Source organism: Perca flavescens, chromosome 2 (assembly GCF_004354835.1).
Source record: "Perca flavescens isolate YP-PL-M2 chromosome 2, PFLA_1.0, whole genome shotgun sequence".
NCBI classification, from domain to species: Eukaryota; Metazoa; Chordata; class Actinopteri; order Perciformes; family Percidae; genus Perca; species Perca flavescens.
Genome location: NC_041332.1, coordinates 19,697,121 through 19,714,018, shown reverse-complemented (window position 1 = coordinate 19,714,018; position 16,898 = coordinate 19,697,121). Strand labels below are relative to the sequence as shown.

Below are 16,898 nucleotides of genomic sequence, written 5' to 3'. Positions count from 1 at the left end.
AATGAGACAGGAATAACTGAATAGGAGAGAGACTAGCCCATGACTGGATTGAGGTGACACCATTGGGAGAGAAAGAATGGGTGATGAGAGCTTGGGATTTTGATGTGCTACTTGATGCAGAAGTGCATGTTTTTTGTCCAAGGCACTTTGTTTAAATTGAGTTTACATTGTGTGACAACAGTATGAGGGTACCTGTCATTTCCACATGCCTTTATCTCCTCTTCACTGTACATTTGTGTGTTGTTGTGTGTGTGTGTGTGTGTGTGTGTGTGTGTGTGTGTGTGTGTGTGTGTGTGTGTGTGTGTGTGCGCAGGTTTCAACCAGCCAGCCTGGTAGAGAGGATCCAAGCTATAGCCCAGAATGTCTCCAACATGGCCAACAGGGTGGAGCAGATACTACAAAACAGCATTGTACAAGGAAGAGGTAAGTACCAATCCCGATCCTTATCGGTGCGAAATGCCTTTACCCCCTTGTTTTACTTTACATTATGTATCCATAAGATACAATACAAAAAGTGTAACGTTTGAAAAAAGAAGTGAGTAATGTCATGAGTGTATGACTCTTGAGCTGTGTAATCATACAGCATCTGAGCTGACATACTTGACCCTGTGTGAAGAGTTAGAGGCTTCATCATATTGTAGATCAGCCCTAATTACAAACATAAATGCTCTATGCACTATTTAATTGCACTATGCTCCATAATTAAAATAATAATAATTTATCATAAAAATTATTTACTCCTTCACACTTTGCACTCTTCATTGCACTACTGCCTGTCTATATTGTTTTTGTTTATAGTGTGTATATATTGTTTGTTTTTGTTGTTTGTTTTGTATGAGTAAGCACATTGTGAGCATTGTATAATCCAAAGCAAAATTCCTCGTATGTGTCCTCATACCTGGCAAATAAGGCTGATCCTGAATAAAGCTGATTCTGATAAATGCCATATAAAACAACATACAGCACAATTAAATCACAAGAATAATTTATGCACACAACACCGAACCATGTCATCCAATCCACTCATCTCAAACACAAGGACATTCACAACTGACATTGAAGTCCTGTTGCACATCCTCTGCAGCTTGTTTGTTACATTACATTTAGTCTCAAAGCATGCTGAAGGAGAGTCTGGCTACTCCACATAGCATTTGGGAATGGGAGGAAAACGTGCTCTGGTTTATTGGCATTTCTTTAAACCAATCACAATCGTCTTGGGCGGTGCTAAGCACTGGAGAAAAGCTGCAGTGCCGCTGAAAAATAGGCTTGGAAGGAACTTGTTTTGGTGGAACGTATACGTTTAAAAGTTGTTTTAGTCGTGCAACTGAAAACTCAGATAGTCCAGCTAGCTGTCTGGATTAACCCTGCAGAGATCTGAGAAAAGGTTAACTATAGTCCTCATAAATCGAACAGAGTTTAAAATGTCAACACAAAGGAAGCCCAAGGCAACAGATATACGGCCTGAATTAATGAAATCCGGTGGATTTTCCAGCACAAACGGAGCTCCGGTGCCGCAGGAAATTCTGCCGGATGCATGTATTTTTGCCGATGTCCGTTTCCTTCCGCTTTCTTTGTGTTGGAATTTTAAACTCTGGTCGATTTATGAGGACTATGGTTAACTGCTCCTCAGATCTCTGCAGGGTAAATTGAGACAGCTAGCTAGACTATCTGTCCAATCTGAGTTTTCTCTCGCATGACTAAAACAACTTTTGAATGTACACATGTTCCACCAAAACAAGTTCCTTCCCAAAGCTATTTTGCAGCGGTTCCGTGCGGAGCTTAGCGCCGCCCATGAGTATTGTGATTGATTTAAAGAAATGCCAATAAACCAGAGCACATTTTTCTCCCATCCCGGAATGCTGTGTGGACTAGCCAGACCCTCCTTTGCAGCGCTGTGGCGCTTCAGTAATGTTCAACTTGAAGCACAGCTGGATGCACGCACATCTGTCAGCTTGTGTTGGAGCTAAACTTCAGTTGCTGCTGAGCAACAGAACAGAATACAAAACAGATCTGCAAACACACTCACACACACACACACAGTCACAGACTTGTTTAAATGAGGATGTCTAGCTGATTTTTCTATTGACACAAATCATTTTTGACACCTTCCCAAAGTATGCAGGTGATAGTTTCAGTTTGATATTCTACACACAAAAACCATAAAAAACAATATTGTAACAATGTGCGCATTACAGAAGTAAAGGTAAAAATAGGTTATCAAAATCATCAACCCCAAAATCTGAAATCATTAAGACCTGAGAGTTGCACCTTTGCAGCATTTTTTTCTAGCTTTTTCTATCTTAACATAAGTCAAAACCAAGAAAAGCAGATTGATTTTATTTTTTAGGAAGGTAAGAGGGATACATGTGAGTAATCAAGTCAGCGTGGATGGTTGTGCATGCGGGACACTGTAATCATCTCTGTATATCTCATCTTTGCTTTATTGCTTCTATCCAACCCTGTTGTTTTCTGTTGTCTTGCTCTTGAACATTTTTAATCAAAACCTAAATAACACTAAGATTGTGACAGTTTGGCACACACTCATAATATAACCCCCATTATGATTATTCTTTCCTGCTGATTCTCCTCTCTGACGTTTTCTCTTGAGGGTAATTGCCCAACTCTTTACATGAGAATAAATTAGCATTACATCTCCTTTTGTTTTCCCCCACTGCATCTGCAGGGACAATGCCAAAATGAAAACACTGCTGCTTTCTCTAATCACAGATGAATTGAAACACTGCCGGCAGACTTTATTATCATACGGCTCAGTGGCAGTTTATTTATCTCGTGGTCAGGCATGTGCAAGAGGGAACGACGAGAGAGAGAGAGAGAGAAAAAGGACGTGATTAGAATTTCCTTACCCCTCAAGCACTAATGTGGCTTTTATTTTCTGTCTTGCAGGGACAGGAGTCAAGTTTTTTATCTAGTTAGTTGACCACATTTCCAATTGTTGCTACAGTGGTTGCTATTGTAATCATATTTGTAAGCAATGTGTGTCTCACTGTCCGTGTTTTTTCAGTCGAAGGAGAGTAGCCCAGGGGAAGACTTATGTGGAAAAGTGTCTATTTTTCATTAGGTAAATGGAAACGGACGGAACTTAGAGAAAAGGCAAATATGTCCAGAGAGAGAAAGGGGGAGAACAAGGAGGGGGGATTGAAAGACAGAGAAACACTGAGAAATTGAAGCTGCATTTTCCTCTCAGACAACATCATTTCAGTCACTCTCTTCCCTTTATTTCTTCCCTTCAGTAGCAGAGAAGCAGTTAACTAAGTCAGTGGAGCAATTAATGTAGTGAGTGTAGCCTAAGTGAGCAGAAGCATTTGCTAGCGTAACACTAGGATGGTTGGCAGCAGTGAGAGACGACTGTGCTGCTTTGTCAGGCCCAGTGAAAAGTGTGCACTGCAGTAGAGCCGATATGGTGCGATATGGCATATGCTGGAAGCGATGATGTTAATGATGATGGAGGAAGCAAATATTGCCATAATGTCCAAAAGCGAGTGGAACAAAGCTGTTAACGAGAGTGACACTGTAACCTGGCAGTCATGAGCAGTAAGCCTGTGGGTCCAGCAAGTGTCTGCAGTCACTTTGTGAAAGTTATTTGATTAAAGAAATACCTGCATTTTTAATAGGCTTTGACATGCACCATATGCTGCTAAATGAGCTGATAAATAGTACACTGGTTGAATCGCTGTTAGAATAGTTAATTCCACTGGATAATAAATATTCACATTACTGTAAAGCCAACTGACTTGAGTAAGCTAAGCCTAGACTAATAAAGCAGCAGTCTTGCATTGCCAGACCACCAGTCAGTCCACAGCTCTATGTCAGTGCTTGAAGTGGAAAAAAAAGGTGCTGGTACTCTCTTGAATTGGCAAATCTTTATGACATTTGAGATTTCTACAGTGAAAAACAAAACTTGGTACAACAACAATTTGTTGTTATTTATTAACAACATAAATGTATGTATTTATTTAAACAAGTATGTGTGTGTGTGTGTGTGTGTGTGTGTTGTGTGTGCCGTGTCATTCTCTTGACAGTTTTAGTCCCCTCTCTGTCTGGCCAGCAAGTGAGGGGATGCTGCTACATGTTTTGCAGCCCAGTTTGTTATCTTTTCGTGGAGCAAAAATACATAATTTGGTCCCCTTGACCAACAGTCAGGCCATCCATGTGTTTTGTTACTCACGTTATTGTTGACGTCGGTGTCACTGACTAAGGTAACGTTAAGGTTGGTAGCTGCAGAATCCTCATTAACGCTAGCTGTTCCGCTCACATCGACTCATGAATCATACCTGATGTTTCTGGTTGGACTTGGACCTCTGCTGACGTGTCTGGCTCTGGCACACACGTTGTTTTAGTACCTTTCTGAAGCCAGGCTAACATAATGACTTACAAACTCGACACACTTCGTTTTTAGTTTCTAGGTTTTCAGCAGTGATTAATCTGTTACGGTCAGGCTGCAGGCATCAGACAGCTTTTCCGAACTAGCATCCGTGGCTAAGCAAACTTCTGATAGCGTGGGCCGACTGCTTGCCTTTATGTGATTTGTCTATGCTCAGGTTGAAGGTGGGCCAGAGCTTTGATGGGAATCACAAATCTTCATCTACCAATATAATGATAAAGGTGGCATTTGTCCTGCCGTAACAGGTGCAAAAAAGCTAACAGGAGGCTCAGAAAGATGTCAATCAGTCTTTACACACCCACACAGTCCTGAGAAGAGGTGTTCAAGTCCTTTAAAAATGGGAGAGGATCCTGGTGCGTGTATGCTTTACGTATATGTTTTAATACTGGAGGTAAAATGTCACTCACTGTGTCTTTTCAGCAATGAGAGATGTGACATCAGGCCAGTGTGAAGTACCAAGAGACCCCCGCTTCCCAGAGTGTCCTGGGAAAGTAGATGTGAGTGTCAATCTGTTGTTTTTATTTGGAATATGATGGTGCAGCAGGTGTTATTAACCGTGATCCTTATTGACAGCATTGTTGTGGACCAGCCGACAGGTGGTGGTGGAGTTAACAGGGGCATCACAAGCCCACAAGACCACATTTTAGGATATTATAACACACAGGCCACATAGCCATTATCTCCCCTGCTTCCTTCGAAGAAATCATTACTGATTTTAAGCTTCTTCTTCAAAATCCCTATCCTTTTGGTGGGCGATGTCACATGGAAAGCAAATCATCTGTGCATGGCCCTGGTGTTTTGGAACCGCTGTTATAGAAAATAAGTAATTATTCCTTTACATGATTTTGTTGGTACATGAATGTAAATCTCACTTTGTTTATGTGCTCTCTCTGTATACCATCTAGTGGATGCGTGCACGTTGGACATCGGATCCTTGCTATGCCTTCTACGGAGTCGATGGTTCAGACTGCTCCTTCCTCGTCTACCTGAGCGAGGTTGAGTGGTTCTGCCCCCCACTCGCCTGGAGGAACCACAGCAGCACCCCCACCCAGTATGTACTGCAGCCAAAGGCCCCTAAGAGACAGGTGAGAGGATGACTCACAAACATGCAAAACAGACACCAGCAAAATTAAATGTTACATTGGACATTTCAGGCATACATACAGATATATATATATATATATATATATATATATATATATATATATATATATATATATTCAGAAACACACATGCACAGTGGGTGAAGGCTGCCAGTTGACAGTTGATAGATGTACAGTAAATACAAGTGATTATGCTTGGCTCAACACCTCAACGCAACTAACAATACTGCTTACATGTACTAAGAAAGCAGCAACTAGCTTACTACTACAACTACTTACATACATATTAAACATAACTTAACTACATACACAATGCCTACTGTACTACAGTAATGTTATGACCACAAGTTATCAATATTGGTCTCTCCATTTGTGGCTATAACTTTCACATATACCTCACTTTCCTAGTTAATACCCATGTCTCACAAGTTAGGGGTTAAACATTTGATAAGATTTTCTATTTATTAAAGCAACACTAGAGAACTTTTCCCGCTTCGGTCCCCCTTCAATGTAATGTAATGGACAATTCCGCTTCCAACCTGTCGGGGGACCGAAGCAGGAAAAGTTCTTTAGTGTTGCTTTAAGTTCACATAAACACAAGGTTGTAGATCTGCTCTATTTCCAATTTGTTTGCTTAAAAAAAGCCACACACAAAAACAAACAGGCTACTAACTCAGAGTTTCCAATCTTGCTCAGTTCACCAAGGTTATGTGTAAATACTGGAAATGAATTCGTAAAATACTGCGAGGGTAGAAATGAGGACCAGAGAATGCCGCTGATTATTAGGAGAAGCCTTTGCTGTATTTCACCCTCCTCAACATTCAACTTTTTTTTTTCTTCATTTAGCTGATTTACAGTATATTTAAGCAAGACTGTTACTACTGTCCCCTTTTGGCCACTGTAGATGATTTGTGGAAGCTTCTTTGAATTTGGATTTCTTTCCAGTGCATTCTGTGTAAAGAAAAGGATTTTAATTGTAGACCAACCAAATGCGTAGTGTGAAGTACAAGAAAAGAATGATTCTTATCTCATGACATGAATAAAACATTTTAACAACATTGAGATATTTGCCCTTCTTACCTTATTGTTAAGCTTTTCTGCACTGTTGGCAGCTAAACAAATATCTATTCAGTAGACCGTGACCTTAAATGTTAATTGCTGGCTCCCAAAGGGAAAATTAAAACAAGAATCTTCAGTCCTGTAATGGAAAGAGAGTAGAGTCAAGAAAATAGAAAAGAGAGAGAGTGAAGAAAAGAAAAGACTTTAGACAAGCAATATTGTTTTTAGTCAGCTGCTGGAATAGACAAATAAGATGTGTTTTTTTCTCACTGTATTATTTGTCCCAAATTGTTGCCTTTATATTTTAAGACAGCCTTTAATAACAACAAAGACCAAAAATTGCAAATGTAGAGTGATTACTGGTGGTCATCAAGTTGTCAGTCACATGTCCAGAGTACCAATCAAAAGAGGCAGGATAAGAGTGCTAAAAAGATGTCAAAAGATGCCGTTCAGTTAAGTATCATTTCATAATAGTTAACCTTCATCTGAGTCTCTTTACTCTCTAATAATTAAAACAGGCCTGATCTCCCTCATCATTATCTTGCAACCTCTATTTTTCCTCAATATTGACTTTAGGTTATAGAGTGTGAGCATTTTGCCATACCATTTGGTCATACCCACAAAAACGTATTTAACACATACAGTATATTTCTTGCTCTCTAGCTTCTTAACAGCAACATAATTTGTAACAATCATGAATTGAGCAGTCAAAGTTTTCCCTAATTATGCTTGCTGGCTTTCATAAAGGAAAGGAAAATTCTCCACTCTTAATTTTACAATTAATTCTGACTGCTTTTTAATACAGGCCAATGAAATTGCCTATATTTTAATATGAAGTACTTTGTTTCTCACCTTGGTGGCAAAGTACATGGTGCCCTCTAATGCCTGTGCAGCAATAATAAGGATCTTTGAATTTGGATGTTCACCAAATGGAATGAGGAAAGTCTTCATGCACACTTCATACTGGTTGTCATCTTTGGTATTGTTCCCACTTATAGTGGCTTGGTCAGCCTTCTACAGCGTTTGTTTGGGAACACAAAGCAATCATGAATGTTTAAAGTCGTTATTAAAGTGATGTGTGTCTTTGTGTGTATGGTTTCCCCTTGCTTACTACACTTTATTTGTGGCGGCAGTGAAATGTTTTGGAGGCAAAGCAGAATGTCACTGTACCCTGTGACCCAAATTACTGAACTGTGGATTTACAGTCTACCTGTATCTTACACACAAACGGGGCAGAGCCAAGATTGTTCTCAGGGGGGAAAAGTTTTCTGTGTTAATAGCATAAGTTAGAAAATGCATGCTGTTGTAACTTTTCTTTGACAGGGAAAGCTAAAGCAAGTCTAGAAACAAAGAAACAAATAGCAAAGTGAAGTACAGGGTTTTCTTGGGACACCGTTTTTCTTGAAATAGTTATCTAAAATATAAAGGGTGAAAATTTAGCATCATGTTGCAAAATGGCTTATTCTTTTAAAAATAAAAAATAAATGTTTCCTTGCATTTGCAAAGAATACAGAATTCCCATCACACACAAGAAAAAGATTTGTATCCACAGGTTACATCAGCTGGTGTTAAAACTGGTGGCTTAAATCTGCAGGTGACACTCCTCTTTCACATCTTGCTTGCTTCAGTTGCTTTGCTGTTCACTGTGTTTTACCAGCATTTAAGTCAATAAAAGACCAAACTAAGAGTCTACAGCCCCAATGGCTCTCTGAGGCACGTTTATTCCTAAGATAAACAAACAAATGGACAAAAATATAAAATTCTGACCTGATGATGGCGCTAGATGTGAAAAGTCACAGAATCCCCAAAGTTCAAACAGCCCATTAATGTCTGCCCCAAATACCATAGTAATCCATCCAGTAGTTGTTGAGATATTTCAGTCTGGAACAAAGTGGTGGACCCACTGCCATCCCTAGGGCCCTATTTTAACGATCTGAAACGCATCTCCTCAAGTCTGGAGAGGATTGCTGCAGCCATGGAGCGTGGGCCTCCAAACGCACCTGTTTTGCCCCTTCCTCTTCCCCCCATTCCATCTCCGTCCACCCGCTCCATCAGGAGCGCATCGCGCATTACTCCCGGACCGTATCCCGCCGAAGTTCAACATCACGTCTCCTTCAGTCCTCTAATATTTCCTCATTTATGTCATCAACACATCCATGATTCATGGAAATGTTGTGTAAATCACAACAAGCCACAAAGAATGCTGGGACTTTTTGAGGACTGTACTGTAAAGTGCCTCCTGATCTATCCAAACACCTGAAGCGCATTTTCAGTAATATTTTCCTTTGTAATTATGTATGGTTTGCAAAAATGGGAACTGCTGCGTCCATGTAGATGAGAGAAGTGTATGCGCGTTGTGCACACGCTACATTATGGCCAAGCATATGCCCTTAAAATAGCATCTGAATAACGCGCTACTGACTTTAGACCAGGTTTTTCCTGGTCAGTGGCGGAATTGTTTTCTGAAACTGTACATTTTCGCCGGAACACACCTCCTTTTTTTGCTGAACCGCCCCCGGGAGCGCAAATACATTCCCTAATTTACCGACGTGCATCTGTGGAGGGAAAAGTCCGCTGTGCGTCGGGTGCAAAATAGGAATGATACATGTGTCGGTGTACAAAGGCAATTGCGCTGAGTGCAAGATAGGGCCCCTAGAGTTACACCACTAGTGTAGCTAAAAGCTTAAGATTAACACCCATATTGCTGGTGCAAAATTTTGAATGACTGTGGTACACTTTGTGCTTGATTTCTATGTTCTCACACTTTCTCTTCACTTTTTTCCATCTCTCCTTTTACTTTCAATCCATTACCTTCCCAGGCTGCCTTTCGCACAGACCTTTCTGTGCTGCTGGACCAGGTTGGGGCAGGAAAGGAGTCCCTCAGCTTCATGAAGCGCCGAATCCGCCGTCTCGCACAGCAGTGGGCAACGGCCGCCAACCGCCTGGATGCCAAGCTGGAGCAACGATGGAGGGACCAGAAGAAGGTGAGAGAAGGAGGGGAGAAAACAAAAGGGTGATTGATGATGTAGGAGAACGCTGGGTAAAGTGTTTATTCTTTCAACTGTGATCAGGTACTGTAAGAACTTTTTTTGTCATGGCAAAGTGCAGCTAAGAAAGACTTTGTGAGATCAAGAGCTTAAATGGCGTGAAGAGTGTTACAATACACACTATGCACAACAGTGGTAGTCTTTTAAAAAAAAAAAGGTGCAATAGGAGGGAGAAGAGAGGATGACAAGAGAAAAGCATTGACACACACAGTGCACGTCGTCATACTCGGATTCTAGTCATAATGTGAGTATAGGATTCAAAGTTAGCTAAAAGCATTTCGATTCAAAGATACAAGGCACAGGTAACAATGTTTTCCACTTAAGTAATTGGGCATTTAAAATTTTTTTTTTAGATGCTTCTTGAGGGATCTCAGTTTGAATGATGCTAGGAAAAAAAAATAGAGGAGGTAATGACAGGTTGTCACACATTTTTGTGGTCTGCATTATTCTTGTGTAATTGGCGTGTAACTGTCATTATGTAGCCGTTCAAAGATAGTTCTTAAAGATGTATTCTCTAAATTAAGAATTTATCGCAGTATCTTACTGTTAAATTGTAAAACCTTATTTTGGTTGACACAAAAGTGTGTGCAGTATGGACTTGGCTACTTCCTGCTAGTAGCCATGTATATCAAGGCTTTGTGTGAGAGAAAGGAAGAAAGAGATGCAAGGATAGATGAGAGAGAAGACAGAAATGAAAAGGAGAAACCAGGTGACAGATGATGATTATGAACGATTGGGATTACGATGAAATGGCACTTATGTGCCAACATGGCATCATGACTTTGCGTAAACATACACGCCACTTTCCTAAAGCCAAATGGCGTGTTATCTATACGCATTTTGAACTATCCATGTGTATGTCTAAACATACACACCACGTGGCGTCTTATCGCGAGAACGTGCCGTACTATCGCGAGAACGTCACACGTCACAGTTTTTAATTTTGTATTCATTTCTATCTGCGTTTTAATGTTTTATGTAAAGCACTTTGAATTGCACTGTTGCTGAAATGTGCCATATAAATAAAATTGCCTTGCCTTGCTTTGCATGTAACCTTTTAACTACACCACATTTTTAGGTTTGTTGAGCCTCCCTACCTATTACCTTTCTTACCCCACTCTGAGTAGACTCATAATCTTTTAGTCAAAAAAATAATAATAATAAATGAATGAGTTAATGCGAGAAGGCAGATTGAGCACACATTCTGCTTCTTCTCCCCAAAATGTCTCTCTCTGCCCCCATCTCTCTTTAAAATAAGTTAACCCCGGTGGAAATAGTCATCTGTCTCTGAGATTGATGTTCTCCTTTCTTGTAGTGCACTGAGGGGATTTGTTATCCTCTACCATGGCTCCGTGGCTGCTTGAACAGCCTATATGCCTTTACAATGTGCTGCAGCTATCTGAACAACAGATGTCCTGGTGTTTGTAAGAGTTAGCCTTGGCTGTCAAATGCTGTTTTTCACAATAATTAGAAATATAAGTAAAAATGTGTGTGCATGACTGCTATTTGGATATGATTGCAATAAAAGCCAAAGGCAGAATCTCATACATTTAATTTGAAAAGGATACCTCAGTCTGTATCAGTCAAATTTACCATTTTTGACCAGATTCATTTTCACTCAAGATGCACCGATTACAACTTTCTAGGCCGATTCTGATTTTCTTTGAGTTAGGCCAGCCGATAACGATTTTAGCCGATTTCGATTTCATTTTTTCTAACCACTTTACAGCACAGGCAAATATTTATTTTCTATCTTTTCTTTAATAGAACATTTTTGCATAGAACATTTTTTGAACAGATAAATGGATCACTATAAAATATATAATATATAAAATAATTACCCCTGGTGTGGGAAATTCACACACATCTAAAGTGCAATGTTAGAACCATTTCCTTCTTTTCACATCCAATATCCCTATACAGCTGATATGTTGCAGGTTAATTCACGAGGTTCCCTACATGTGTGAGAATAGCGCGGACACGTGCTACACACGGCGGAAAAGTTGAGAGAAAGGAAAAAGAGACTGTGCTGTCGCATCTGTGTGTTGCGTTCTTGAGAACTGTAACTCATATAACTTATGTTGTCAGTTAATTGTAGCATTGACCGGCATGAAATCAGCATATGTCAGACTGACCTGCCGGTCGCTGGTCATGGCCGAGTATGTGAAAACCGGCCAATTCCGGTCACCGGCCGGTTTATTGGTGCATCTCTAATTTTCACTTAAACTCTGACCTCGGGAAGAAAAAAAAACATTGTCTGATGTGAATTAAATACAGCCTTGTACTCGCCTAACCTTTGTATTTGACAAAAATCCCTCCCTTCCAATCACAACTTTAGCATTCTGCTTGAGTGTGCAGTCTTTGCAAATCCAATGGGGCTCTGTTGTTCTATTTCCTTGTTTGACTTTCTCTTTGATTGTAAGCAGAGTGGATGTTTACTCAGAAAAAGAATAAATTAGCAGAGCAGAGAGGCAAGTGTGTGTGTGTGTGTGTGTGTGTGTGTGTGTGTGTGTGTGTGTGTGTGTGTGTGTGTGTGTGTGTGTGTGTGTGTGTGTGTGTGTGTGTGTGTGTGTGTGTGTGTAGTGGGGGGGGTCGAGGGAGAGAAAAAGCATGATGATTATTTTTGAACTCTCATCTGCAGACACAAGGACAGTATACAGGCTTGCATGAGACTGACTGTGGAAAATGTCATTCTGAAGTCAACGTCATATAGTCAAATATATTTGACAGATAAATGTTTGAGAGATTTTGTATGCATGGTGCCACACTGAATGAAGTAGAAGCCTGCCCTAAATATTCTAGGAAACCTCTTTTATTTTGTGATGAGTCTGCCTATTTGTGTGGAGCTCAGAAAGAATAAAATTATCCTTTAGCTGCACTTCACTTTCGAAGCAGTTATACATTTGAGAGTAGCCACCTTTTTTTTTAGTGCCCTTATCAAACTCAAATCAAAAGCCTGGGTCAACCCATTCAGCCATTATAACGTAGCTGATGGAATATTTTGTGTATAGCAAATTGCTGTTCTCTTTTTTTCTAGACATAATAAGAGACATTCATCTAAGCCATGAAATAATGGAGAGGCATTTAAGAGACGATAGTACAGATTCAAGGACGGTGACCTTTTCTTGTTAACCTGTTAGATTGCAGACGCTGCCGATCTGGATTTAGTTTAAGTGTATCAGCATTACTTGGTGTGCGTTGAGCATTCATATTTAGGGCCCTATCTTGCACCCAGCGTAATTGACTTTGTACACCAACGCATGTATCATTCCTATTTTGCACCTGACGCACAGCGGACTTTTCCCTCCACAGATGCACGTCGGTAAATTAGGGAATGTATTTGTGCTCCCGGGGGCGGTTCAGCGAAAAAGAGGAGGTGTGTTCAGGCGCAAACGTTCCCTGGTGCTATTTTGCAGTTTCAGAAAACAATTCCGCCACAGACCAGGAAAAACCTGGTCATGTCAAGTTAATAACTGCGTTATTCTGATGCTATTTTAGGGGCGCATGCTTGGCCATAATGTAGCGTGTGCACAACGCGCATACACTTTGCTTCTCTCATCTACACGGACGCAGCAGTTCCCATTTTTGCAAACCATACATAATTACAAGGATAGAATAGATAGAATATTACTGAAAATGCACTTCAGGTGTTTGGATAGGTCAGGAGGCACTTTACAGTACAGTCCTCAAAAGGTAGCATTCTTTGTGGTTTGTTGTGTTTTACACAACATTTCCAAGAATCATGGATGTGTTGATGAGGAAATGAGGAAATATTTGAGGACTTAAGGAGACGTGATGTTGAACTACGGTGGGATTGGACACAGGATCTAGTCCGGGAGTGGCAATGCGCTCCTGGTGGAGCGGGTGGACGGAGATGGAGTGAGTGTAGCAGGAAGGGGCACAACAGGCGCGGGTGGTGTGTCTGGAGGCCCACACTTCATGGCTGCAGCAATCCTCTCCAGACTTGAGGAGATGCGCCCGAGTGGCCGCAGCAACATTGCCACCCGGACAAGACGGGCATTTATACTTTGCCGCATCCCGGACAGCTCCTGCTCCAGCCCTGACGAGAACGTTGGTCTCCTCAGCTGTGAACCGCTCCTGGCATGCGCCTGGCAAATCCGCCATCATAATAGCAATCTGCCATGGAATAAGCACGCCTGCTTTTAAAGGGAATGTGAGATGACGCTCGGATTGGTTTATTGCACGTTACGCCCAAATCACACCTATGGGTAATGTAGCTACTTCAGACCAACCCATTTTAGATTTGCGTCGGGCTCAGGTGGTAAGAGCTGTCGCCTACCGATCGCAAGGTTGGTGGTTCGATTCCAGGCCCTGCAGTTCCATGTCGAAGTGTCCTTTGGCAAGACACTGAACCCCAAATGAATTGACCTCTGACTGAAGACGTGCAGACGGAGTAGGAGACTAATGGTACATGAAAGGGAAAGGGGAGGGGGAGGGAGAGGAAGCAGGTTGGAAACAAGAAGGAAAGATGTGACAAGAAATAAAGAGAGGGAAAGTAAGTCTGCAGAGGTGTAAAAGGCAGATGACGGAGAAGGTGAAATTAAGGTTAGAGTAGTTATGGTTGGCAGTGCCAGCTTGTGTTGCCTTCCATCGCGCAGCTGCGACCTTCATAAGGGCCACAGTGCATGAGTGAACAGGGTCAGACACACTCACACAGTCTGGCGCTAACAGATGCTAAGACAAGCATTAGCATTCCTCCGTCGTTAGCCAGTTAGTGATGAGTGGAGCAGAGCAATGGAGTGGTACCACATACTCGAGAGCCACTTCTGATCTCATATGTATGCACCAAGGACTTTCCAAGGATTCTACTGACATATCACATAAAACATTCTTAACATCAGCACATAAAAGATAAAAGATTTCCTTTTCCACAGCGTATCCTGGTTATATAATTACACCAAAAAGATTTTGTGAAAAAAACGTGGGGTTACACTTCACTGGAAGGTATCTACATAAGAGTGACATGACACTGTCATGAACGTGTCATAAACATTATAAACAAGTCATAAACGTTTATTACATAACGCTTCTTTTAGTAAGTATCATTCGGTTTTTGTCATGACAAGTTAGAATTAGGGTTAGGGTTCATGTGTCATGACAGTGTCATGTGTTCATTACAGTATCATGTCACTCTTATGTGTTCATTACAGTATCATGTCACTCTTATGTAGATACCTTCAAGTAAAGTGTTACCAACCTTGGTTTGTGGCATAAATGTTTTGCGAGACGGTGAAGGTGAGCGAGAGATTTGAGCATGAGAGCGTTGTTATCATACCTCGGTCTGTCTCTGTGGGTTCGGCAAGCCTACTGTTTACATCCCCACGGGACATTAACAGTAGTGATTCTTCTTCAGATCCTTTTGATAATCCCGAGCTCACAGCGAATGAGCGAGCAGCCACGCCTAACACATACAAGCATCCACACACACACACATACATAGTTCACTGATGTACAGTATGTCAGTGTGAAACAAATTCAGGCAAACAAACAAAAACAAACAAAATCCAAAATCCATCTTCACACTCTCACACACTCAGACACACACCAGCTGGGAGGGCCATAAGTCCACTGTATAAGAAGCTCCACTCTCTGGTGTGTCATCAAATTCCTGAGGGAGGCAGCTGGCCGTGATACAGGAGTTTATGAGTTAGTACAGACAGCTTTAGCTTCAGTCATATCCACTGCGCCATCACCACCTGTGTGGGACAATAGGAAGAGAAAACATTTAAATACAACATTTTTAGATTATAATATTACTAATACAATATTACTAGACGTTTAACAATCTTGTTAAACGTCTATTAAGATTTATTTTTTATATTTATAACAGTTTGATCATAAGAGGTCTAACAGGGAGTTTGACCTCCCTGGGGCCTGATTTGCCCCCAAACATAGCCATAATGTCACTATCGCATCAAAATTAACCAAAGACATATTATCTACAGGTAAGATGGCCGAGACGGGCACACACGCATGCAGTCTGGCAGATTCTGTGTGTTGTTTGTGCTGTTTGTCCAAAACAACTAAACCATCTAAGCCTAAATTCACATCGCATCACCATCATGGTTTCGTGGTTTACAGTTCCTGCTGTCCATACAACATCAATTCCACAAAGAAAACACCTATGTTCTCAACTCCGTCAGGAGAAGTCAACACCTGTTGTACTCCAAACTCCTCATCAATGGATATACGAAGGTGCCCGCCAGATCACTTGTCATGACATCTAACCGCGTCTTGGGCTCATTCAACTCACTATTAGATTACTACTCACTGCCGATGTAGAACTTAACCCACATCCCACAACCTGCTGCCAGCACACAAAACAATGTCATGGGACTGCCATTCCATGATGCACAGCCTGCAACACACCACAATAACTTTTTTACCACCGGGGCTATGGCTAGGCCTCTACCATACCCACTCCTGGCGTTACCGGGGCTGTCTATGCCAGCCGCTCAGTCATTGGCTTGGGATTCAAGCAGCAGTGCCGAGGAGGCTCGGTGCCAGAGCAGACGGTCAAAATCCCCAGCGGTAGTGAGTCTCCAAAATTCCCATCAGTTTGTCACACTGCATTACAGACCTAGGAATCACGTAATGAAAAAACGCAGAGCTACAAAGCTCAATCAAGCTAAACTATATTGGACCCTGGATGTAAAGCAAAAGGGCTGTTTGGCGGACACCTAAACATCCGGAGTATGACGTCCAAACACAAACAACTGGAACATTTACTTGGAAATTCCAATATTGATTTCCTTGGTCTGACTAAGACTTGGATAACTTGTTCCTCTCCTGAGGCTTTAATTACCATGCCAGGATACGATACTTTTAGGAAAGACAGAGACAAAGGGAGGGAAGGCGGAGTTTTATTATATGTGAAAATCACTATTAAATGCAAACAAATTGAATGGCCCAGGGGAACTGATATTGAATGTGTTGGTGTTATTTCACTGTCTGCTGAAATGTCATTTACCCTGATTTGTATGTATAGAAAACCCTCAGCAAAGTTAGATTTCTATGATCAGTTAAAAGCTCTCCTCAATAACTGTGACTTCAACAAAGAGGTTATCATAATGGGGGATTTTAACATAAACTGGAATGATAAGAGTGGAAGAAGAAACCTCAAGAACATTACAGACTACTATAATCTCACACAGTTAATTGAACAACCCACTAGAATAAGTCATTGATCAGAACCCAGAATAGACTTATTGTTCACAAACAGACCTGAAAGAGTCACAAAGACACACAATCTTATGACTGGCTTGT

At 41.2% G+C, this 16,898-nt stretch overlaps 1 protein-coding gene across 1 annotated transcript in view; it reads left to right on the top strand.

Moving 5' to 3' along the window:
- LOC114563211 (alpha-1,6-mannosylglycoprotein 6-beta-N-acetylglucosaminyltransferase B) overlaps window positions 1-16,898 on the top strand; it is a 117,741-nt gene that overhangs the window by 47,014 nt on the left and 53,829 nt on the right. Inside the window, exons 4-7 of the mRNA XM_028590053.1 lie at window positions 314-423; window positions 4,823-4,899; window positions 5,308-5,487; window positions 9,384-9,548. Of these exons, the coding sequence (XP_028445854.1) occupies window positions 314-423; window positions 4,823-4,899; window positions 5,308-5,487; window positions 9,384-9,548 (532 nt within the window). The remainder of the gene's footprint in view (window positions 1-313; window positions 424-4,822; window positions 4,900-5,307; window positions 5,488-9,383; window positions 9,549-16,898) is intronic.